The sequence below is a fragment of the Bos javanicus genome, chromosome 3 (genome assembly GCF_032452875.1).
Source record: "Bos javanicus breed banteng chromosome 3, ARS-OSU_banteng_1.0, whole genome shotgun sequence".
Lineage (NCBI taxonomy): Eukaryota > Metazoa > Chordata > Mammalia > Artiodactyla > Bovidae > Bos > Bos javanicus.
The window spans coordinates 119,239,159-119,265,404 of NC_083870.1; the positions used below are offsets into that span (position 1 = coordinate 119,239,159).

The window sequence follows — 26,246 nt, forward strand, 5'->3', positions numbered from 1 at the left end:
GGTGCCCAGAACTCCAGTCACAGCATTCACCTTTCTCATCTAGGACAGAAAAAATGATTTATTTTTATATTACACACATTTAGAGAAAAAATCATGAAGTCATATTTACTCATAGAATTCACCATCTTGCAGCTAAAGAGAATGAAATTTGCCTAAATGCCACTATAACTTTTGCCTGTTCAAAATTGTTGTCCTCCAAAGTTAAAGATTTTCATGATTTTATAGATTGATGCTATCCGCCCTTGATAGAGTTCCTACACAATGAACAAATTGATTAAACATAGAATGCACCATGTCAAAGGATATCCAAAGGAATTAAGGAAAAGAAGCAGGAGGAAAATGTCCTGAAAAAAATCACTTCCTCTAAGTGCTATTCCAGCGGAAACTGCAGTGTTGTCACATATCTAGTATAAAAATGAGAAAATGCCAATGCCTGAAAATACTTTGAAAACTTAGGAGAATTCATTGGCAGCAGGAAACACAGATAAAAACAAAAGGGTAGAGATTTAGCACCTTATGAAAGTAAGGGTAAATGGGGAAACAAAGAATCCTACTGCTCATTTTGTTTCATTGGTAAAATCATGTCAAGAAATACTTAGGCAGATAAGTGGCTAAATAGTATGTGATGCAGTTGCTCATGAAGAGTGCTGAAGGGGCAGAATGATTTACAGCAAGGACGATTCACCCTCTTGTTCTCATGGAAGTTATGAATGTAGGCAGTCCAGACCCATAGAGACTTGGTGAAAAAACTGCAACAGAAGAGAGGAATTGTCATGGATTATCAATCCTCTGTTCATGGGGTTCTCGGTGCAAGAATACTGAAGTGGTTTGCCGTTCCTTTCTCCAGGCTTCAACAGTATGTGAACCATGAACTTCCAGATGTTCAAGCTGGGTTTAGAAAAGGCAGAGGAGCCAGAGATCAAATTGCCAACATCCCCTGGATCATAGAAAAAGCAAGAGAGTTCCAGAAAAACATCTAATTCTGCTTTATTGCTATGCCAAAGCCTTTGACTGTGCAGATCACAGTAAACTGTGGAAAATCCTTCAAGAAATGGAAATACCAGGCCACCTGACCTCCCTCCTGAGAAATAAATCTGTATGCAGGTCAAGAAGAAACAGTTAGAATTGGACATGGAATAACAAACTGGTTCCAAATCAGGAAAGGAGTATGTCAAGGCTGTATATTGTCACCCTGCTTATTTAACTTCTATGCAGAGTACATCATGAGAAATGCTGTGCTGGATGAAGCACAAGCTGGAATGAAGATTGACAGGAGAAATATCAATAACCTCAGATATGCAGATGACACCACCCTTATGGCAGAAAGTGAAGAAGAACTAAAGAGCCTCTTGATGGAAGTGAAAGAGGAGAGTGAAAAAGTTGACTTAAAACTCATCATTCAGAAAACTAAGATCATGGCATCCGGTCCCATCATTTCATGGCAGATAGATGGGGAAACAGTGAGAAACTTTGTTTTTATGGGCTCCAAAATCACTGCAGATGGTGACCGCAGCCATGAAATTAAAAGACACTTGCTCCTTGGAAGAAAAGTTTTGGCCAATCTAGACAGCTTATTAAAAAGCAGAGACATTACTTTTCCAGCAAAGGTCCATCTAGTCAAAGCTATGGTTTTCCCAGGAGTCATGTATGGATATGAGAGTTGGACTCTGAAGAAAGCTGAGTGCCAAAGAATTGATGCTTTTGAACTGTGGTGTTGGAGAAGACTCTTGAGAGTCCCTTGGATTGCAAGGAGATCCAACCAGTCCATACTAAAGGAAATGAGTCCTGAATATTCATTGGAAGGGCTGATGCTGAAGCTGAAACTTCAGTACTTTGGCCGTCTGATACAAAGCGCTGACTTATTTGAAAAGACCCTGATGCTGGGAAAGATTGAAGTCAGGAGAAGGGGATGACAGAGGATGAGATGGCTGGATGACATCACCGACTCAATGGACATGAGTTTCAGTAGACTCTGGGAGTTGGTGATGGACAGAGAGGCCTGGCATGCTTCAGTCCATGGGGTCGCAAAGAGTTGGGCACAACTGAGTGACTGAACTGACTGAACTGATCAACCCTCTGTGCCCACAGTTATCCAACACTGTGGTCACTGGAGCAGCTTATAGATCACTTCTCTCCCATGGAACCAGGACTTCTTAAAATGGAAAGTTTTAGAGTTGAGTAGAGTAATTGAATGGCAAAAACTAAGATGGAAGGAAAGGAACCTTAATAAAGTAAGATTAAGATGAGAAAATTAATGAGCTTAAAAAAAATGTGCCTTTCTACTCAGGAATACACATCTAGATATCCACTTAAGAGGGGAAGATGTCCATTGCATAATATTCGTTACTGAGTAAGGAATATAAAGAAAGAAACAACCTAACGTGTCTCTACTAAGCAGATTCCACAAGTAAATTGTTGTACATTACCATGTTTAAAACAATTGAAATAACTGAACTAGAATATGGAATAACTGGGAAAGATGCTGAAGATCCCTGCAAAGTGCATTTTGACATAGAGCTGGAGAACAAGATAAAACAGTAAAGTGTATTGCTGACTTTGCCAAGTGAAAGCAGACTCCCTCACCACCCTCCTGCTTCAGTCACCAGGGCCACCATAGCTAATTAACACAAATTTGGTGACTTATAGCAAAAGGAATTTTACTCTTAGGTCATAATGCTGCTGCTGCTGCTGCTAAGTCGCTTCAGTCGTGTCCGACTCTGTGCGACCCCACAGACGGCAGCCCACCAGGCTCCCCCGTCCCTGGGATTCTCCAGGCAAGAGCACTGAAGTGGGTTGCCATTTCCTTCTCCAATGCATGAAGGTGAAAAGTGAAAGTGAAGTTGTTCAGTCGTGTCTGATTCTTAGCGACCCCATGGACTGTAGCCCACCAGGCTCCTCCATCCATGGGACTTTCCAGGCAGGAGTACTGGAGTGGGGTGCCATTGCCTTCTCCGGAGGTCGTAATGATAGATGTTCAAAATCAAGTTGTCAGCAGAGACCACTGCCCTTGAAAACTCTCGACAAACATTCTTCCTTGCGTCTTCCTGGAGGCTCCTGGCATCTGGGGCATTCCTCCCCCTGTGCTGCGTCCCTCCAACCTCCGTCCATCTTTACATGCGCTTTGCCCTGTGCCTTTGTGTCTCCGTGTCGTTTTCTCTTCCTATAAAGACCCCAGTCATTGGACTTAGGGTCTACCTAATCCAGCATGACCTCATGCTAGCCGATTCCTTTGGAAATAAGATCCTACTCTGGTTTTCTGGGTAGACATTATTATTATTATTTTTTTTTGGAGGGAGACACTTTTCACCTTATTACAGTGATATTCTGGTGTCTCGAGGGCATTTAAATTCTGCAGTTGCTGAGTGTTTTTGACTATTTGTGCTGAGGAGGTTCAATTAGTTAATATTTTAAATCTAACGTATTACTCTAATTTTCCCCTTGTTTTATCAATTACTGGGAGATGTATGATAAAATGTGCACTATTATTTGGATGTATGTATTTCATTTTTAAATTAATTTCATTGGAGTGCAGTTGTTTTACGTTTCATTAATTTCTACTGAACAGCACAGTGAACTAGCTACACATACACATATATTCCCCCTTGGATTTCCTCCCGGTTCAGGCCACCACAGTGTGTTGGGTCCAGTCCCCTGAGCCATACAGTAGATTCTCATTAAGCGTCCATTTTATACATCGTATCAGTAGTGTATGTGGGTCAGTCCCAACCTCCCAATTATTTGGATGTATATATTAATTTAAATTATACTTTCTGTATTTTTCTAATAATCACATATCACCTTCAGACAGTGAAGAATCTGCCTGCAATGCAGGAAACTCAGGTTCAATCCCTGGGTTGGGAAGATCCCCTGGAGAAGGGAATGGCAACCACTCCAGTATTCTTGCCTGGGCAATCCCATGGACAGAGGAGGCTGGTGGGCTACAATCCACGGGTTCGCAGAGAATCAGACACAACTAAACTACTCACTGTCTCATTTTCACTTTGGATTTCTAACCAGGATTACAGTGATCCAGCACATATATTTAAACTGATTTAGCACATATATTCAAGTCTTCATTGAGGGTCAGGCCACACCGAAGACAGGACACTATTTCTGTGCATCTAATGATAATAGAATAGAAAGGGCTGTGCTTGGAACACAGGTCCAGATTTATTACCCATCAGTTTTCCTCAAAACAACCAGTGGGGGTGGGGTGGGGGTGGGGGGGTGGGGATGGGCCATGGACCAAGATGTCACACCTGCTGCCCGGAGGACACCGCTCCAAGGAGGGCCACTGGGCCCCTCTAAGTTCTCTTCCTTCTCTCCTGTTGGCCCCCTGTGCTTCCTGAGGGGGTTCAGGCTTCTTGCCTCCTCTGTCTTGCATTGAGGGGAATCAGAGCAAGATTGGCCACGGGAGGGCAGCTTCCAGGGACCCAGGGAGTTGGGTGTCCCAGTGCACTAAGAGCCCAAGTCTCACCTAATTGGCCATTTGAGGCCTGTATTCCCAGCTAACTGAGATAGATACATCTTCCCCAGCAGAGAGACCCTGAAGTGCAGGTTTCAGGACATACCACCCAAGCACAGGATCAGATCTAAAGGAGCAAGTGAACTGAATCCTCCTATCCCTTACTTGTTCTAAGACCCAGGAGCTTCCTCAGCAAGAACATGGACACTGGACAGACCCTCACTGGGAACACAGGAGTCCTCTGCTAACCCCTCCCCACTCTCACTTCCCTGCACAGGAAGCCAGAGCTGAACAGGGTAGTGTCCTGGGCTCCACGTCATCATCAGCACTGACCTGGGTCAGGAGTCCCATCCTCCCCGGGAGCACAGGGTCCTGAGTGAGCCGTCCCCCTCCTGACATCACAGGAGCAGGGCAGTCATCACTCAGCAGGGCGTGGTCAGCATCACTGACAGGTGAGTCCTGGGGGCCGGCCCCCGTCCACCCCTGCTGCACTGCACAGGGTCGTTGAGGGCAGCCGGTCTGAACTTAAAGAGAATAGAAATAATCAGTGGGTCTCTTATAAGTGTGGGGTTTAGTTCATTGCCTGAGGCTCTCTTTTCTGACAAGCTCCAGGCTCTGCTGGATGCTATAGGCCCTCAGACCACATGTGAGATCAGCTCACAAGGAAGGATTCAGCCATAGTTAACACAAATTGAGGCTTGCAGATAACAACTGATTTTTTTTGCTTTATTAGGCAAGACTTTCTCAGGCTCAATTCACACAGGTTTACTAAAGCCACTAAAATAGCCTCACTGGATCATCTCAACAAGCCAAAGGAATGTGTGAGTTTGTTTTTTATAACAAAGCTGGTAGCTTGGCTTCCTAGAAGAAAAGCCAGTCCCTCCTCTGGGGCTCCCCCAGGCATCCTAGGGTCACTGCTGTGATGACCCGAGGCCCCTGATGCAGACGAATTGTCCTGGAAAACATTCACAAACATGAAGCTAGGAACCCCAAGGACATAGGAGCAAGGCCAGTCAACCTGAGAATGGTGGAAGATGGTCACTTTGGTCACATTTGCCAGGATTATGTTTGTGAGGACCTGGCTGAGCAGAGGTGGACAGCTAGGTCATGGCCACCTCAGCTGTGAGCACAGGGGCACAGGAACTGGCTGGGTACCAGGGTGTGCAGCCAACATGTGTAGGGCAGACCCTCAACTCCACCCTGAGCACCAGCTCCAGCCCTGAATTTGAGAGGGATCTGCCTGGACATCCAGGTCAGACTGTCCTGCTCTGCTGTCATGTGAGGGTGGGGGTCAAATAGCCCAGGAGAGGAAAGCTGGACAACCTCCATGGTCATCAACCACTCCTTTGTTGGAAAGTATAGAATCTTTCAGGGCACCTTCTAAGAAAACTTCAAGAGAAGTTCCTGAGAAGAAACGTGGAGGTCATTGCTTCTCCAGAGGAACCACTGACCACCCAGCCTCTGCTGGCACACCCCCTCTCTTTCCAAAGTAAGCCAGCTCGCGATGCTATAGATCTGACCTCTAGACCACATGGGCTCTGCTCTGAAATACACCTTCTTATTGATCCTCATCTACACTGTGGGAGACGCTGCAGCTCTGGGCCCTCCATCCTTCACTACTCCTCCCCCTTCAGGCTGCATCTCCCCTGATAATTCCTCTGGCCATCACAGAGCTGGTCCCCATGTGCCATGAGAGTGTGGTGGTCAGCCCTGCTCAGGGCAGACCAGGGAGGTCTGGGCTGTTGCAGGGACAGGAAGCAGCACCCAGCAGGAGGACGGAGACACTGAGCAGATGTGACAGTGTTGGAGGCTCCCACTGCTCCAAGCAATCACTACACAGGGTGTGCAGAGGAGCCAGGGGCATGGAAGTAAGGACAGGAGAAGACATGCCCATCTCCTGAATGAGTCACAGCCCCTGTCCTGCTGCTTCTCAGACTGTGCAGCTGGGTTATTTCCTTCCCAAATTTGTCCAACACTAGAGGTCCCCCGAGATCCTCAAGGATGCACAGTGCTCTGGGGACAGAACGATAGTGTAGTCCAGGTTCCAAACAGTGATGTTGAGATGGGGCTCAGGGTCTGCAAAACAAAACGACAGAAATTCGCCCGATCATTGCTAATTCCTGCTCTCCTTCCAGCTTGGTCTTCCACGTGGGCAGGAAGCACTCAGTAAACATTTCCAAAATTTGTGAATGGGTTAACAAGGCAAAAAAGTGTACGATTAGATGTTGAAGAAGGACAGGTAATGACACAATTCAGAAGCATCCCCTTGGGGATGGAAACCGTGTATTAAAGGAGGCACAGGGGCTGCAACACTCCTCACACTGAAGGTCCTGAACTCTGCAAAGCCCCTGATATGCCCCCACCCCACAATGACAGCAGCTCAGAGCCTCTGACAGAGGGAATGAACTTGCATACTTATGAATCAGTGAACTGGAGGAAATGTTCCTTTCCAGGTCAGTCTGAGCTCATCTGGCAGCAGAATTGGGCAGCTGGTTGTCTCTTGGTCAGTGGGCAGTGAGACACTGAAGGGCTCCTATTCTCCAAGAGAGTGTGACCCTGTGGCCTTGACCTGCTCCCTCTCCCTGCCTCCCACCAGCTCTCTGCTCTCTGCCCTGTGTCCCCCAGCTCAGGACCATGTCAACCCCCCAAAATGGAAACCTCTCAGCGATGCCTCTGCAGGAGTTTGTGCTGGATGGATTTGCAGGTGATCCACAGACCCAGGCCCTGCTCTTTGCTCTGTTCCTGGCCCTGTACGTGGTGGCCATCCTGGGGAACCTCACCATGATCGTGGTCATCACCCTGGATGCCCGTCTGCACTTCCCGATGTACTTCTTCCTCAAGAACCTCTCCTTTGTGGACCTGTGTTACTCATCTGTCATCGCCCCCAAGGCCCTGGCCAACTTCCTGTCCTCCTCCAAGGTCATCACCTTTGCAGGATGTGCCACCCAGTTCTTTTTCTTCTCCATGCTGGTCACCACAGAGGGTTTCCTCCTGGCCCTGATGGCCTATGACCGCTTCATGGCCATCTGCAGCCCCCTGCGCTATCCCATCTCCATGTGCCCCTCGGTCTGTGCCTGCCTGGTGCTGGGCTGCTACTGTGGGGGCTCCTTTAACTCCATTGTGCAGACCCCCTTAACATTCACCCTCCCGTTCTGCGGCTCCAACCACATCGACCACTTCCACTGTGATGTGCCGCCTCTGCTCAAGCTTGCCTGTGCTGACACTACGACCAATGAGCTGGTCATGTTTGGCCTCTCTGGCCTCATCATCACGGGCACCACACTCGTGGTTCTCGTCTCCTATGGCTACATCACAGTGACCATCCTGAGGATGAGCTCAGGAGAAGGGAGACACAAGCTCTTCTCCACCTGTGGCTCCCACATGACAGCCGTGTCCCTCTTTTATGGGACCCTTTTTGTCATGTATGCCCAGCCAGGAGCTGTGGAGTCCATGGAGCAGGGCAAGGTGGTCTCTGTCTTCTACACCCTGGTCATCCCGATGCTCAACCCTCTCGTCTACAGTCTGAGAAACAAAGATGTGAAGGATGCCCTGTGGAGACTGGGCCAGAAACACACAGCCAAGTGAAGGAGGGTGACCAGAGAGACCCAGTGTCCTGAGGGCTGGACAAGAAGACTTGAGGGGAGGCACTGGGTTTGGTTTGAGGAATTCACTCTTTATTCATCTAATTCATTCTTTCATCCAGCATTTCATTCAACCCTTCTTGGAAACAAATCATGGGTCGCCCATTTCAAGGGTGAGTGGCAAAATCTTTGCCATCAGATAATTAATGGTTCATGATGATGAAGGCCCTAATCTCGAAGCTAAGGTAATATAGTCAGTAGAGTCATGACTTTCCTGGTGGCTCAGGTGGTAAAGAGTCTGCCTGTAATGCAGGAGACCTGGGTAGGACCCCTGGCTCAGGAAGATCCCCTGGAGAAGGGAATGGCAACCCACTCCAGTATTCTTGCCTGGAGAATTCCATGGACAGAGGAGACAATTCATGGGATTACAAAGAGTTGGACAAGACTGGTGACTAGCACAACACACCAGAGTCATATAAGTAGGATAGGTAGGAGTCATAGAAACAGGCTACATTCTCTACCTCAACTCTACATGACAAGACCTTTCCATTCATGGCTGATACATGAATCTCTTGAGGCTGAATGGTTTACTGATGGGAGCAATTTTGTAGAAATAGGAACCTGAAAGGCAGGCTGTGCCACAGTTAGTCTAGATGAAGTCATAGAAGAAGAAAGAGGAGGAGGAGGAGGATGAAGAGGGCAAGGGAGAAGGGAGTGGAGGAGAAGGGGAGTGGGGAGGAGGAAAAGGGGGGAGGGACTGGAGAAGTTGGGGAGGAGGACGGGGAGGAACTGAGATAGAGACACAGAGAGAGGAGAGACACAGAGAGAGGAGAGACACAGAGAGGAGAGACACAGAGAGGAGAGACACAGAGAGGAAGCCCGCCCTCTTAGGTGGGTCTTAGAGACACTGAGACAATCACAGAGAGCACCTGTTTTGATACCAATTAAAATAAATGCCATTTAAAAGCATTTATTACATTTATGAGATAGACATTCAAGCAACAGCTGATATTTGATGATATTAAAGAATTTATTTATTGTGGATATTCTTTTCTTTTAGAGATGCATGCTGAAATACTTATAATTGAAACCCTATTTATTTAATACTTACTTCAAAATAATACAGGGGCTATGGGAGTAGGGTAGGGGCTAGACAAGCCTGGCCAAGAGTTGATGGCTGTTAAAGCTGGGCATTGAGTAATCGGGGCTCATTACACCATGTGCTCGTCTTCTTTTTTTTTTTTAATTTTATTTTTAAATTTTACAATATTGTATTAGTTATGCCAAATATAGAAATGAATCCACCACCGGTATACCCGCGTTCCCCATCCTGAACCCTCCTCCCTCCTCCCTCCCCCTACCCTCCCTCTGGGTCGTCCCAGTGCACCAGCCCCAAGCATCCAGTACCGTGCATCGAACCTGGTCTGGCGACTCGTTTCATACATGATATTATACATGTTTAAATGCTATTCTCCCATATCTCCCCACCCTCTCCCTCTCCCACAGAGTCCATAAGACTGATCTATACATTGGTGTCTCTTTTGCTGTCTCGTACACAGGGTTATTGTTACCATATTTCTAAATTCCATATATATGCGTTAGTATACTGTATTGGTGTTTTTCTTTCTGGCTTACTTCACTCTGTATAATAGGTTCCAGTTTCATCCATCTCATTAGAACTGATTCAAATGTATTCTTTTTAATGGCTGAGTAATACTCCATTGTGTATATGTACCACAGCTTTCCTATCCATTCATCTGCTGATGGGCATCTAGGTTGCTTCCATGTCCTGGCTATTATAAACAGTGCTGCGATGAACATTGGGGTACACGTGTCTCTTTCCCTTCTGGTTTCCTCAGTGTGTATGCCCAGCAGTGGGTTTGCTGGATCATAAGGCAGTTCTATTTCCAGTTTTTTAAGGAATCTCCACACTGTTCTCCATAGTGGCTGTACTAGTTTGCATTCCCACCAACAGTGTAAGAGAGTTCCCTTTTCTCCACACCCTCTCCAGCATTTATTGCTTGTAGACTTATGGATTGCAGCCATTCTGACTGGCGTGAAATGGTACCTCATAGTGGTTTTGATTTGCATTTCTCTGATAATGAGTGATGTTGAGCATCTTTTCATGTGTTTGTTAGCCATCTGTATATCTTCTTGTGTATTTAAATTTTCCTCCTCTCCCTCCTCATCCACATCATGATGCTTAGTCAGGATGTGTCTTGGAGTTCATCGCTCTGCAACACCCTCCCTTCCAAAAAACACATTGCCAATGGGATTCCTTCTTCTGTGCTCTAAGACTCTCTTCTATTCTGTTTTTGAAAATATTTTCTCTTCCATTGTTGGTTTTTCTCTGTCAACATTAGTTAATTTTATATTGAATTTTACATATCTGTCCTTTATACTTATTAACTTCTCTTTAATACATTTTTTCTTTTTCTTTTTTTCTCTATATTTATCAAGAAAGTCTTAAGACTGTCTCCTGTGCCAGAAATATCTTGTTTGGTTGTGTAAAGTCCACTTGCTTTATAAACAGTTTCAACTCCAGTGTTATGAAAGCTGATATTCTAATTTTGTGGTTTTTTGTAGCTCTAAACATGCTTAGCAAGATGACCTGTATGAACATGGTATTTTTCTCTTGGGTATAGGTGAGTTGCAAAATTTTTTTTTTTACTATTTTTATTTATTTATTTATTATTATTAATATTTACTTTACAATATTGTATTGGTTTTGCCATACATCAACATGCATCTGCCACAGATATACATGTGTTCCCCATCCTGAACACCCCTCCCACCTCCCTCCCCAAACCATTCCTCTGGGTCATCCCAGTGCACCAGCCCCAAGCTTCCTGTATCCTGCATCGAACCTGGACTGGAGATTCATTTCTTATATGATATTGTACATGTTTTCCATTACATGTTGGTTCCCAATAACAAAAATAATGGGAGAGCACATGTGAAATCTGAGCTTCCATTTCATTTGAAAATCAGTCCTTCCAATGCATATTCAGGACTGATTTCCTTTAGAATTGACTGGTTTGATCTCCTTGCAGTCCAAGGGACTCTCAAGAGTCTTCTCCAACACCACAGTTCAGTTCAGTTCAGTTCAGTCGCTCACTCGTGTCTGACCCCCTAGGACCCCATGAATCGCACGCCAGGCCTCCCTGTCCATCACCAACTCCCAGAGTTCACTCAGACTCACATCCATCGAGTCAGTGATGCCATCCAGCCATCTCATCCTCTGTCATCCCCTTCTCCTCCTGCCTCCAATCCCTCCCAGCATCAGAGTCTTCTCCAATGAGTCAACTCTTCGCATGAGGTGGCCAAAGTACTGGAGTTTCAGCTTTAGCATCATTCCTTCCAAAGAAATCCCAGGGCTGATCTCCTTCAGAATGGACTGGTTGGATCTCCTTGCAGTCCAAGGGACTCTCAAGAGTCTTCTCCAACACCACAGTTCAAAAGCATCAATTCTTCGGTGTTCAGCTTTCTTCACAGTCCAACTCTCACATCCATATGTGATCACTGGAAAAAGCATAGCCTTGACTAGACGGACCTTTGTTGGCAAAGTAATGTCTCTGCTTTTGAATATGCTATCTAGGTTGGTCATAACTTTTCTTCCAAGGAGTAAGCATCTTTTAATTTCATGGCTGCAGTCACCATCTGCAGTGATTTTGGAGCCCAACAAAATAAAGTCTGACACTGTTTCCACTGTTTCCCCATTTATTTCCCATGAAGTGATGGGACCAGATGCCATGATCTTAGTTTTATGAATGTTGAGCTTTCAGCCAACTTTTTCACTCTCCTCTCTCACTTTCATCAAGAGGCTTTTTAGTTCCTCTTCACTTTCTGCCATAAGGGTGGTGTCATATGCATATCTGAGGTTATTGATATTTCTCCCAGCAATCTTGATTCCAGCTTGTGTTTCTTCCAGTCCATCATTTCTTATGATGTACTCTGCATATAAGTTAAATAAGCAGGGTGACAATATACAGCCTTGACGTCCTCCTTTTCCTATTTGGAACCAGTCTGTTGTTCCATATCCAGTTCTAACTGTTGCTTCCTGACCTGCATATAGGTTTCTCAAGAGGCAGGTCAGGTGGTCTGGTATTCCCGTCTCTTTCAGAATATTCCACAGTTTATTGTGATCCACACAGTCAAAGGCTTTGGCATAGTCAATAAAGCAGAAATAGGTGTTTTTCTGGAACTCTCTTGCCTTTTCTTTAACTTCACTCAAAACTTTAAAATGCAACTCAAAATAATAATATATGGTTTTTCACCTATCAAATTTAAAAAATCATAAGTTTTGTAACATTGGTTGTCAGTGAAATTTGGAAAGCAGAGACAGTTTTATATTTTTTGAAGAAATAACTTTAAAATCAAAATGGTTTCAGTAACTATGGAAAGGTCAGAATATTCAGTAAACTTTTTCTGCTTGGGAAAAAATTAGCATCAGCTTCACGGAACACACCAGTGTGGATTTTGGATGTATTAACCATGTGATTGTTGAAAAAGTAAAGACTCCAAGGTTATGAGATGAACATGAAGAAGGAGTCTTCATTGAGGGTGTACTTGTTAGCTTGATGTGTAGTCAAGAGGGTAGTCAATCCTTAGGAAACCCCAATTTCCTCAGGAGGAGGGTGAGGAGAGGATGGGAGTATCCCTGGGGAAAGTCATATGAGAGCCAAGGAGACCACTCAAAAGCCAGCAGCACATTGAACAAATGTAAGATATACAAGGTATGTAAGATGGTTGGATGGCATCACCAACTCAAGGGACATGAGTTTGAGTAAACTCTGGGAGTTGGTGATGGACAGGGAAGCCTGGCATGCTGCAGTCTATGGGGTTGCAACGAGTCAGACACGAACAAGTGACTGAACTGAACTGAACTGAATATGGAAAGAGCTCAGAATCCATGAAAAAAATGAAAAATATGTTGTAAAATAGAAAGTAGAGACTGAGAGAGCAAAGATTGACTGTTGTGTGCGAAGTTTTCCTCCCAGTAGGGAACTGGACCAGGCTTTAGTCTAGGATGAGGCTGGGTAGGATTTTTAAGGCCAAAGACTGAAATAAAAGGGACGAGCTCTGCCTCACACTGGAACAGCAAGTATGTGAGTCACTGAGCCCAGTGATACGGGCTATCAGGCCAGTGTTCCTGGGGCTGCGGTCCACAAAGTAGTGGGCAAGTCCAGGCTCAGCCTCCCCTGCTTGTCTAATTTGGATCATAGCCCCCAGGCGGGACTGCGTTACAGTAATGTGCTTGTAAAGGAGCAAATAACAGAATTAGAAACACAAACAGCCAATGACTGTATGGAAAGATGTCTGTCCACACTAACAGTGGTGCTCGTTAGAAGTAGACACTAGTGCTAGTGGATCAGTCGGGGTTTCCCAGAGACCCAGAGCCTGTAGGACACGTACAGGCATGTTTAGGGCTTCCCTGGTGGCTCAGTGGTAAAGAACCCACCTGCCAATAAAGGAGACATGGGTTCAATCCCTGGGTCGGGATGATACTCTGGAGAAAGAAATGGCAACCCACTGCAGGAGTCTTGCCTGGGAAGTCCCATGGACAGAAGAGCCTGGCAGGCTACAGTCCACGGGGAAGCAAAGAGTCAGATATGACCTAGCAACTAAACAGCAATGCAGACATATATAGACAGAGAGTAACTACAAGAAATCACCCCCACACTATTATGGATGCCGGCAGGCCCCCAGATCTGTGGTTGGCAGGCTCAAGATTCAGGAAAAGCTGCTGTTTTCAGTTTCGAGTACCAGAACAGGAAAACCCTGATGTCCCAGCTTAAAAGGTAGTCAGGCAGATGGAATTCCTTCTTATTTAGAGGTGGGTCAAGGTCTTCTATTCCAGCTTTCAACTGATTGGACGAGGCCCACCTACATTAGGGAGTGCAATCTGCTTTGCCCTGTGTACCAATTTAAAATCCATCCAAAAACATCCTCACCCAAATACCTAGAATCATGTTTGACCAAATATCTGGACATCCCCTGGCCCAGTCAAATTGATGCAACTAGTCATCACACCATGTGAGATACACAAATATTCAGAAGATGAAAGATGTTAAGTACTGAGGGGAGACCCATGTGAATTTTTCATGTGCTGATGCTAGAGGCGGAGATTGTACCAGGTCTGAGAGGGCAGTATGGAATAGGCATAAATATCAGCTGCCAGTCCCCAGCAATGTGACCAGGAGGACAGAGTGAGCATTCTTCCCCATATTGTTTATAACAGAAAAAATAGTCTCATGGTCCACTAATATGATGGATAAATAAATTTAGTTAATATATCCATTAAAGGCAAAAAACTGACTTAGATATTCATAGAATTAGTGAAAAGATCATCTTATAGAATTAATGAATGTCGTGATCCATATTTTAGAAAAGTTAAAACCAATAAAATAAAACCCACCAGCATGCACACATGTCTGTAGGGAATCCACCTGGTTCTAAATAGGACTGAGGTTTTTACATGGGTTAAAGTTTCTGTTTTTCCTTTGCCACGTCTTCATTGCTTGGATTTCTGCAAACAGATGTTCATTTTGAATTTTTTTTAAATAGATAATTTTAAATATGTATGTTAGAAATAAAAAATGTAAAAAAGGATGCTCTTAAATTACCTGATACGTGTGATAAGGACAGAGCTATTTACACAAGGTCATGGGGCTTGAGCGAGGAGAACCATGATAGAAGGGAGGGACCCAGTTCCTCAAGGCAGGACTCTTACACACCAGGTCACTTTTTCTCAACCAACATAGTGGGAATATAGCAGGAGGGCTTGGTTATGAGGAGGGGCTCTGGGCCCAGGGATTCACACCTCTTGCCCCTGAGGGAAGGCCATGGGCTCTGCTGTTAGACTCAGCGCTTACCTCCTATTCATTGCTCTGGGGTTCAGAGGAATTTCTGGGTTCGGTTCCCAGCCCTGCAGGTGAGAGGGGTCAGAAAATGGTTGCCACAGGGGACACAGTAGAAGTGGAAGTCCCAGGCACTTTAGAGGCCAGAACACAAACAACTGCAGCTAATTGGCCATTCAAGGCCCAAAGACCTGCTGTGCCCTTGGAGAGATCTTCCCAGCAGAGTGTCCCCAAGGTGCAGGCAGCTTAATGTGCTTCCCAGCTGATGGACAGTGTGGAGGGGCAGGTGAACTGAGTTCATGCCCTGCTCTGCTTCTATCAAGACCCAGGAGTTCCTGCAGCCAGAGCCTGCTGCCCTCCTCTGTCCCCCTCCTCACTCTCACTTCCCTGCACAGGAGGCCAGAGGTGGACGAGGGAGGGGGCCCTCAACACCACATCATTATCATCAGCACAGACCTGGGTCAGGAGTCCTGTTCTCCCAGGGAGCACAGGGTCCTGGGTGAGCCACGCGCCTCCTGACATCACAGAGGCAGTGCGGTCATCACTCAGCAGGGCATGGTCAGCCTCACTGACAGGTGAGTCCTGGGAACCTGGATCCTGGACAACAAGGTCCCCACTTCCCACTGCCCTGGGCAGGGTCAGTTAGGACAGTGGGTCTGAGCTTAATGAGAGTAGAAATAATCAGGGGTTCTACAGTAAATGTGGGTTTTACTTTGGTTCCCAAGATTCTGCATTTCTGACAAGCTCTTGGCTTCTCAAGCTGATGCTGTAGGAGCTTAGACCACTTGAGTAACGAGAGTTCACAAGGAAAGGGCTCAGGACACAGTCACTACAAATAGACACTCATAGACAGCATGGATTCTTCTGCTTCGCCTGGGAAAGTACTTTTCAGGCTCAACTCAAAGGTAGGTTTACTGAACCTATCACCACAGCCCCACTTGGGTCAACTCAAAAGCCAAAGGAATATGAGTTTGTTTTTTCAAAAACCAAACCAGGAACTTGGCTTCCCAAATGAAAATGCCAACTGCTTCTCATGTACTCCCCCAGGCATCCTAGGGTCACTGTTGTGATGACCCAAGGGCCCGTGAGGTGGACAAATTGTTCTGGGACATAGTTTCAAATATGAAGCTGGAAACCCCAGGGGACACAGAAGCAGGGTCACCCAATCTGGGGTGGTGGGTAGGAGATGGCCCCTCTGGTCACATTTGACATCATTATGTGGGTGAATACATGGGTGGGCAAAGCAGAGGGCAAGGGCATCACTCCTCAGGTGTGAGTGTGGGCACAGGGTCTGGCCAGGCGCACAGCTAAGGTGTACGGGGCAGACCCTCAACTCCACCCTGAGCACCAGGTCCAACCCTGAATTTGAGGGGGTCTACCAGCATCCTTTCTGCTGTCATGTGAGGGTGGGGTCAAGTAGCCCAGGAGAGGAACACTGGACCACCCACTCTTTCACCACACCCTGTATTGTTAGAATGCCATGGCTCTCACAGACCACCTTCCAAGAGAACTTCAGGATGTTAGGGAACATGAGGATCATCCCTTCTTCCCCCTTCACTGACCATCCAGCCTCAGCCTGCACACCCCCGCCCACATGGAGCTCACTCCCTGCAAAGAAAGCCAGATCCATGATGCTACAGCTCTGATCCCTAGAAAACATGGAATCTCTCTGAAACCAGACTCTGCCCTCTCACTGATCCTCTTCCCCTCCCTGGGAGGCACAGTTGCTCTGTGCCCACCTTCCTTCCCCACTCCTACCTCCTTAGACTCAATCTCCTCGGACTATTCCTCTGGCCACCACACAGCAGGTCCCCATGTCCCACGTGACTGTGGTGGTCAGCCTTGCTCAAGACAGACAATGGAGGTCTGGGCTGTGACAGGGACAGGAAGCAACACCCAGCAGGAGGACCCAGACACTGAGCAGATGTGACAGTGTTGGAGGCTCCCACGACTCCACGCAATCACCCACAAGGATATGCCAAAGAGCCAGGGGCATGGAAGTAAGGACAGGGGAGGACATGCTCAGGTCCTGAATGTGTCACAGTCCTTGTCCCACTGCTTCTCAGACCATAGAGTTGGGCTGTCCCCTTTCTATGAATTGTCCAACATCTGGACATTGGCCAGAAGCACCCTGAGGTCCTCAATGATGCATAGAACTGGCCCTGGCTCAAAAAAAAAAAAAAAATGCTGAGTTGGGGCTGAGCATCCACAGGGGAGAGAGACAAAAAGCACTTGAATTAGCCTGGTGAGGACTGGTCCCTGCTCTGCTGCCAGCTTAGTGTAGCGGTGGAACAATTACTAGGTCAGTCCTGAAACAGAAAGTGCTTAATAATACTTCTGAAATTAGTGAATCAGTAAAATAAGGTGCAGAAAACACAGGATTACATACTTAAGTGAGATGTGTAAATGCAACAGCTTAGGAGCATCCTTGAGGTGAAGCAATATTTCCTTGAAAGGAGTGAAACATGGCTATATTGCTGTTTTACACCGAAGGCTCTCAGCTCAGATAGACACCTGTGACGCCCCCTCAGATCCTCAGCAACACTCAGTTTCTCACGGAGGGAGTGCTCCAAGCAAGTACATGAAGATATGAATCAGAGGAATGTCTGCCATTTCAGGCCAGTCTGAGCTCATCTGAAAGCAGAACTGGGCAGCTGGTGGTCCCTTGGTCAGTGGGCAGTAAGGCACTGAAGGGCTCCTATTCTCCAAGAGAGTATGACCCTGTGGCCTTGACCTGCTCCCTCTCCCTGCCTCCCACCAGCTCTCTGCTCTCTGCCCTGTGTCCCCCAGCTCAGGACCATGTCAATTGCCAAAAATGGAAACCTCTCAGTGAGGCCTCTGCAGGAGTTTGTGCTGGAGGACTTTGAGGGAGGTTTGCAGACCCAGGCCCTGCTCTTTGCTCTGTTTCTTGTCCTGTACATGGTGGCCGTCCTGGGGAACCTCACCATGATCGTGGTCATCACCCTGGATGCCTGTCTGCACTCCCCTATGTACTTCTTCCTGAAAAACCTCTCCTTTGTGGACCTGTGTTACTCATCTGTCATCGCCCCCAAGGCCCTGGCCAACTTCCTGTCCTTCTCCAAGGTCATCACCTTTGCAGGATGTGCCACACAGCTGTTCTTCTTCTCCTTACTGGCTACCAGTGAGGCATTCCTCTTGGCCGTGATGGCCTATGACCGCTTCATGGCCATCTGCAGCCCCCTGCTCTACCCCATCACTATGCGTCCCTCGGTCTGTGCCTGCCTGGTGCTGAGCTCCTACTGCGGGGGCTGCCTCAACTCCATCCTGCAGACCAGCTTCACATTCACTCTCCCGTTCTGCAACTCCAACCACATCGACCACTTCTTCTGTGATGTGCCTCCTTTGATCCAGATTGCCTGTGCTGACACTACCATCAATGAACTGCTCTTGTTTGGAATCTGTGGCCTCATCATCGTGGGCACCACACTCGTGGTCCTCGTCTCCTATGGCTACATCACAGTGACCATCTTGAGGATGCACTCAGGAGGAGGGAGACACAAGCTCTTCTCCACCTGTGGCTCCCACATGACAGCCGTGTCCCTCCTTTATGGGACTGTCTTTGTCATGTATGCCCAGCCGGGAGCTGTGCAGTCCATGGAGCAGGGCAAGGTGGTCTCTGTCTTCTACACCCTGGTCATCCCAATGCTCAACCCCCTCATCTACAGTCTGAGAAACAAGGATGTGCAGGAAGCCCTGTGGAGACTGGGGCAGAAACACACAGCCACATGAAGGAGGGTGGACAGAGAGAGAGTGTCCTGAGAACATAACAAGAGGGTTTTATGGGAGGCACTGGGTTTTGTTTGAGGAATATATTCTTTCATGCAATTCATTTTTTCACCCATTTCACTCAGTCCTTTGTGGAAGCACATGTTGGACCACACATGCAAGTCCGAGATGCAGAGATAGATAATGCCACTGGAAAAATAATGGCCCATGATGGGGCAAGATTCTAATCTCAAAGTCTGGATAATATAGCAGGCAGAGTAATGAGCAGAGTATTGAAACAAAACGTGTATTCCAGGGTCAACATCCTCCAGGGGAGGTATGAAACTAACAGTCTCAGGCCTCTCTCTCCACTTCATCTATGAATCTAATGTAAATGTGTGCTTAGCAATCTCCCCTGGAGCACATAGAAGGGGCGGGCATCATGACGCTCATCCTGGCCCCTTCCTTGGTGATAGCCTGGGTCACCATAGCCAATTAGGGGGTTAGGAAGACCGTGCTTCCCCTCAGTCCTGCAGCGGGGCTGTTCCTCCTCCTTCCCCTTCTGTTCACTGATGTCACCACCCAACTCCTGCTTCAGATGCTCCTAGTGCTCCCTGTCCTGAGTTTCTCCCCTTAGACAGCAGCTGGGAGCCCCAGGGAGCCAACATGGATGCCTGACACCCAAAGTTCACCATCCAACCTGACAGGTGACACTGTCCTGACTACTTGCGACCATAAGAAATGGGACCTTGTCAGCACAGACACCTCTGAATAAGGATGAAGCTCACAGTGGCTGAAATAGAGAGCAGGCGGTGGAGAGGGAAGGTACACTTTCTTGCTGGTGAGCACCACTCCCTGCTCTCTGTCCCAGACTTCCTGGGACCCTTAATTTTGACCTGCCCATTCAGCGCTCTGTTCTTGTGCTCCATGGACCCAACACACAGCCTGGACTCAGAGCCCAGTGGCCTCCTTAACATGTCTCCTTTTAGTAGAATCATCCCCTCTCAGTCACTCCCAAGGCCCCTGAACATGGAGATGGTCTGTACTCTGTAGGGTCAGTAGGAATGTGGCCTGTCTGTCGGATCACGGCTCTCCATCTCCCTGCTCTCCCTTCCCAGGAGAACTGCCTGAAGGGGCTGACAGCTAAGTTATTGTTCTGCAGCTCACGATTACTCAATTTAACATGTATGACACGGTCTCTGTCAAACTCTTTTGCCCACTGATCTCCAAAATTAATTCTATGTCTGTCCTACTTGACTATATTTATCTGAGAATGCAATTTTTAAAACGAAATCCCCACATTTTCTGCTCCACAAATGACATGGTTTCTTAACTTTCAAGTGATAGTGTCGTTCCACCCCCAGCCTCTTTTCCCCACCCTCTTCCTGCTCCTCCTCTTCCCTCTTTTCTCTTCCTGCTTGTTTCACTCCCTGTCTCTCACTTGTTCTCCCATTCCATGGGTTTTCTAAAGCACTGGACTCCTAATCTTAAACCAGATTTGGAATGGAAAAAAGCAAGTGCAATCTTCTTTTCTTCTTACACAAGAGTGTAATTATCATCAACATGTAAAATTTAAATGTACAAACAGTGAAGTATCCATTGTTCTTAGGCTTCCCTGGTGGCTCAGTGGTAAAGAATCTGCCTGCTGATGCAGGAGATGCGGGTTCAATACCTGGTCTAGCAAGGTCCCCTGGAGAAGGAAATGGCAGTCCACTCCATTACTTTTGCCTGGAAAACCCCATGGACTGAGGAGCCTGCCAGGCAATAGGCCATTGGGTCACAAAGAGTCGGACATGACTTAATGACTGGACAACAACAACTTATTGTTCTTAGAAAAGCATTAATTAAGACTTTGGAATAAATCAAGAAAGCTGGTCAGATATTGATGGAATAGAAATTCTCCAATAATCTGAAGAAAAAGTTTTTTTTTAATCCTACATATTGTCTTTTTGTTTACATTACGTACATTTCAGATATCAGTGGAAATCACTGCACAATGTTAGAAGTGATTTATTTTGTTTGTAGATCCCATAAAATGCTTTGTAAGCTGCTGTCATAGGTAAGTTCTCAGTACATATCTTTTGGTGATTATCAGTTCATTCAGTCACTCAGTCGTGTCCAGCTCTTTATGACCCTAAGGACTGCAGCATGCCAGGCACCCCCTTTCCAACACCAACTCCCAGAGTTTACTCAAACTTTTGTCTGTTGAGTCAGTGATGACATCCAACCATCTCATCCTCTGTCATCCCCTTCTCCTCACGTCCTCAATCTTTCCCAGCATCAGGGTCTTTTCAAATGAGTCATTTCTTCCCATCAGGTGGCCAAAGTATTGGAGTTTCAGCTTCAGCATCAGTCCTTCCAATGAATATTCAGGACTGATTTCCTTTAGGATGGACTGGTTGGATCCCCTTGCAGTTCAAGGGACTCTCCAATATCACAGTTCAAAAGCATAAATTCCTTGGTGCTCAGCTTTCTTTATAGTCCAACTCTCACATCCATACATGACTACTGGAAAAGCCATAGCTTTGACTAGACAGACCTTTGCTGGAAAAGTAATGTCTCTACTTTTTAGTATGTTGTCTAGGTTGGTCACAGCTTTTCTTACAAGGAGTAAGTGTCTTTGAATTTCATGGCTGCAGTGACCATCTGCAGTGATTTTGGAGCCCTCAAAAATAAAGTATGTCAATGTTTCCATTGTTTCCCCACCTATTTGCTATGAAGTGATGGGACCAGATGCCATGATCTGGCATTGCCTTTCTTTGGGATTGGAATGAAAACTGATCTTTGCCAGTCCTGTTGGCACTGTTGAGTTTTCAAAATTTGCTGGCATATTGACTGCAGCACTTTCACAGCATAATCTTTTAGGGTTTGAAATAGCTCAACTGGAATTCCATCACCTCCACTAGCTTTGTTTGTAGTGATGCTTCCTAAGGCCCACTTGACTTTGCATTCCAGGATGCCTAGCTCTAGGTGAGTGATCACACCATCATGATTATCTGGGTTGTGAGATCTTTTTTGTATAGTTCTGTGTATTCTTGCCACCCCTTGTTAATAACTTCTGCTTCTGTTAGGTCCATACCATTTCTGTCCTTTATTGTGCCTATCTTGGACATTCAGGTATGACCTAAATCAAATCTCTTACGATTGTACAGTGGAAGTGAGACATAGATTCAAGGGATTAGATCTGATAGAGTGCCTGAAGAACTATGGACAGAGGTTTTTGACATTGTACAGGAGGCAAGGATCAAGACCATCCCCAAGAAAAAGAAATGCAAAAAGCAAAAATGATTGTCTGAAGAGGCCTTACAAGTAGCTTTGACAAGAACAGAAGTGAAAGGAAAAGGAGAAAAGGAAAGATATGCTCTTTTGAATCCAGGGTTCCAAAGAAGAGCAAGGAGAGATAAGAACACCTTCCTCAGCATTCTCTTGGCAAAACTCTATTAGCCTTTGCCTGCTTCATTCTGTACTCAATAGCCAAATTTGTTTGTTACTCCAGGTGTTTCTTGACTTCCTACTTTTGCATTCCAGTCCCTATAATGAAAAGGACATCTTTTGGGGGTGTTAGTTCTAGAAGGTCTTGTAGGTCTTCATATAACCATTGAACTTCAACTTCTTCAGCATTACTGGTTGGGGCATCCACTTGGATTACCGTGGTATTGAATGGTTTGCCTTGGAAATGAACAGAGATCATTCTGTCGTTTTTGAGATTGCATCCAAGTACTGCATTTCAGACTCTTTTGTTGACTACTCTTTTGTTGACTACTACTATAATGGCTACTCCATTTCTTCTAAGGGATTCTTGCCCACAGTAGTGGATATAATGGTCATTTGAGTTAAATTAACCATTCCAGTCCATTTTAGTTAACTGATTCCTAAAATGTCGACGTTCACTCTTGCCATCTCCTGTGTGACCATTTCCAATTTGCCTTGGTTCATGGATATAACATTCCAGGTTCCTATGCAACATTGCTCTTTACAGCATAGGACTTTACTTCCATCACCAGTCACATCCACAACCGGGTGTTGTTTTTGCTTTGGCTCCATCTCTTCATTCTTTCTGGATTTATTTCTCCACCCTTCTCCAGTAGCATTTTGGGCACCTACCGACCCAGGGAATTCATCTTTCAGTGTCCTATCTTTTACCTTTTCATACTGTTCATGGGGTTCCCAAGGCAAGAATACTGAAGTGGTTTTCCATAAATGGCATAGATTTGATATACCCGTCAATATGACCAAGGATGGGAGAAACAGAGACTCCTACACTGCTGGATGTGTTACATTGCTACAAAAGTTTTGTAAGAAAATTGGCCAGATGAGTAGAGAAAGGAGGACTTTTATATGCTGCAGTTGCTCACCAAGAACGCTGAACAGCCAGAATGATTTACAGCAAGAACAATTCATCCTCCTGTCCTCGTGGAAGTCATGAATGTAGACAGTCCAGACACACAGAGACTAGGTGAAGAAACTAGAACAGAAGAGATGGATCGGCATGGGTAACCTTTCTGCTGACGCTTAGTCAATACTGTGTCACTAGGGCACCTTATAGACTGCTTCAATTCCACAGAACTTCATTAAAAGGGAAGGCCTCTAGCCTGAGTACTGAGTAATTGGTTGACAAAAACGAAGAAAGATGTAAGGAAGGGAACCTTCATAATGTAAGATTAATATGAAACTTAATGAGATTGAGAAAAATGCATCTTTCTACTTAGGAATCCATTTCTTTTGTAGATATACACTTAGAGGGGGGAAATGTCCGTTACATAATATATATTATTGAAAAATTCAAAAGGGAAGCAATATAAACATTTCTCTAAAGAATATTTCAGAAGTAATTAGAGTATGTTATCACGTTTAAACAATAGAAATAAGTGAACTAGAATAAGGAAGAATTAAGAAAGGTGATGAAGATCTCTGAAGAGTGCATTTTACATAGAGCTGGAGAGATGGCCCACCCCTGAGATAGGAGAGTAGAGGTTATTGCTGGTCATGCCAGGTAAAAGAAAACTCCCTCCCTGCCCTCCTGTGTCAGTCACCAGGGCCACTGTAACTAGTTAACCCAAAACTGGTGACTTATAGCAACAGGAATTTACTCTCTTGAGGTCCGGAGAAAGATGTCCAAAATCAATTTGTCAGCAGGGCCTGCTGCCCTTGAAAGCTCTAGACAAGCATTCTTCCTTGCCTCTTCCTGGAGGCTCCTGGCATCCTTGGCGTTCATTATCCTGTTCCTGCATCATTCCAACCTCTGCCCAGTCTTTACATGCCTTTCATCCACGTGTCTTGTGTCTCTGTATCAGTCTCTTTTCTTTTTTTTTTCTTTTTTCATCCAGTGTATCAACCTGGACTGGCGACTCGTTTCATACATGATATTATACATGTACAGAGTCCATAAGACTGATCTATACATCGGTGTCTCTTTTGCGGTCATTGGATTTAGGGTCCGCCTAATCCAGCATGACCTCATCCTAACTCATTCATTTGGAAAGACCCTATATTAAAATAAGATCACCTTCTGAACGTCTGGGTCGACACTTTTGCGGGAGACACTATTCACCTTTCTACAGTGATGTTCAGTGTGCTTCAAGGGAATTTATGTTCTGCGATTGCTGAGTATAGCGCTCATCTATGCCAAGTGGGTCCATTAAATTAGTATTTTGACTCAGTCTAACAAATGACTACAATTTTCCCTTGTTTCATTATTATTGAGAGGTATGTTAACACATCAACTATAATTTGAATGTATGCATTTCACTTTAATTCTATCAGTTTTTATATTTTAAATCTCCATTAATTGTACACAAATTTAAAATTTCACATTATCCAGTTGAAAGCTCACATTATCCAGGATAAAATATTCTCATTATAAAATGTCACCATATGAACATTTAGTCCTGAAATCTGCTTTTTCAAATAATTATTGAGCCACCCAGTCTTATGTTTTTTTAAAAGAATGTTTACAATACAACTTTATCCAGCATATTTTCTGTTTTAATATTAAACATTTATCACATTTGTATATTTGTTTTCCTTTTCCAGCCAGGATTACCATTTTTTTAGTGGATATATTTAGCGCTTCCCAGGTGATGCTAGTGGTAAAAAATTCTCTTGCCAATGTAGGAGACATAAGAAACGTGAGTTTGATCCCTGGGTCAGGAAGATCCCCCAGAGAACAAAATGGCAACCCATTCCAGTATTCTTGCCTGGAGAATCCCATGGACAGAGGATCCTGGTGGGCTACAGTCTATGGGGTTGCAAAGAGTTGGACACATCTGAAGTTACTGAACACACTGAGTGTAGGGCTGCCTTGAAGAGAATCCAAATAGCCAAAACAGGACAATTTTAGCATGAAAAAGGGTCATAAGGGTAAGAAGTGTCATAGAAAGGGCTGTGCTGTTGCCCTGGGTACAGACTCCCCACCTGTCACTTTTCCTCACAACAACAGATGAGTATGGAGCAGAGGAGGAGAAAGGGCTGTGGGCCAGGAGGTCCCACCTGCTGCCCAGGGAGATCTTTCCAAGGACATCCATAGACTCCGTATAAGTTGTCTGCATTTCTCTACTGTTTGCCCCACCCACACTCAGGGCTCCCTAATGGACTTCAGTCTTCCTGCCTCCCCTGTACTGGACTGAGATGTATCAAAGGACGATTGGCCACAGGATTGCAGCTCCTGGGACCCAGGGGTTGTGAGTCCCAGTGCACTCAGAAGCCCAGGTCTCACCTAATTGGCCATTTGAGGCCTCAAGTCGCAGACCTGCAAATAGAGAGCATTTTCCCGACAGAGTGGCCCCAAAGTACAGGAACCTGACATGTTGCCCAGATGGCAGATAATGTGGAGAGTCAGGTGACTGAGTCCATCCCCTGCTCTGCTTCTATCAAGACCCAGGAGTTCCTGCAGCCAGAGCCTGCTTCCCCCCGTGTCCCCTCCTCCCTCTCACTTCCCTGCACAGCAAGCCAGAGGTGGATGATGGAGGGGGTTCTCAGTGCCATGTCATTATCATCAGCACAGACCTGGTGAGGAGTCCTGTCCTCCCCGGGAGCACAGGGTCCTGGGTGAGCCATGCCCCTCCTGACATCACAGGAGCAGTGTGGTCATCACTCAGCAGGGTGTGGTCAGCATCACTGACAGGTGAGTCCTGGGAGCCTGGATCCTGGACAACTTGGTCCCCCACTCTCAATTGCCCTGGGCAGGGTCAGTTAGGGCAACGTGTCTGAGCTTAATGAGAGTAGAAATATTCAGGGAATGTTGTATAAATATAGGTTTTAATTAGTGCCTGAGACTCTGAATTTCAGAATAGCTCACAGTCCTGCTGTTTCTGTGGGACCTCAGACCACACCTGAGTTACTAGATTCACAATGAAAGGATCCAGGATGCAGTCACTAAAATTGAGTCTCACAGACAACACTGATTCTTCTGCTTCATCTGGGAAAGTATTTGTCAGGATCAACTCAGAGGCAGGTTTACTGAAGCCACCACCACAGCCCTACTGGGTCATTTCAACAAGCCAAAGGAATGTGAGTTTGTTTTTCGAAAATCAAACCACAACTAGCTTTCAGGATGAAAACGTCAACCTCTCCTCATAAGCTTCCCCAGGCATCCTAAGGGTCACTGTTGTGATG

At 45.8% G+C, this 26,246-nt stretch overlaps 2 protein-coding genes and 1 long non-coding RNA gene across 3 annotated transcripts in view; 2 read left to right on the plus strand and 1 right to left on the minus strand.

Annotated features, from left to right (window-relative positions):
• Positions 1-4,848, minus strand: part of LOC133245376 (uncharacterized) — a 30,362-nt gene extending 25,514 nt beyond the window's left edge. Inside the window, exon 1 of the long non-coding RNA XR_009735660.1 lies at positions 4,799-4,848. This is a non-coding gene — a long non-coding RNA (uncharacterized LOC133245376). The remainder of the gene's footprint in view (positions 1-4,798) is intronic.
• Positions 4,849-7,045: 2,197 nt separating this feature from the next.
• LOC133245377 (olfactory receptor 9S13-like) lies at positions 7,046-8,180 on the plus strand. The gene has a single exon (XM_061413256.1). It carries the CDS (start codon positions 7,100-7,102, stop codon positions 8,048-8,050), a length of 951 nt encoding a protein of 316 aa, XP_061269240.1. The 5' UTR covers positions 7,046-7,099; the 3' UTR covers positions 8,051-8,180.
• Positions 8,181-17,675: 9,495 nt separating this feature from the next.
• On the plus strand, positions 17,676-18,656 carry LOC133245379 (olfactory receptor 9S13-like). Its single transcript, XM_061413257.1, has one exon. The coding sequence runs from the start codon at positions 17,706-17,708 to the stop codon at positions 18,654-18,656; it is 951 nt and encodes a 316-aa protein (XP_061269241.1). The 5' UTR covers positions 17,676-17,705.
• The last annotated feature ends 7,590 nt before the right edge of the window (positions 18,657-26,246 follow it).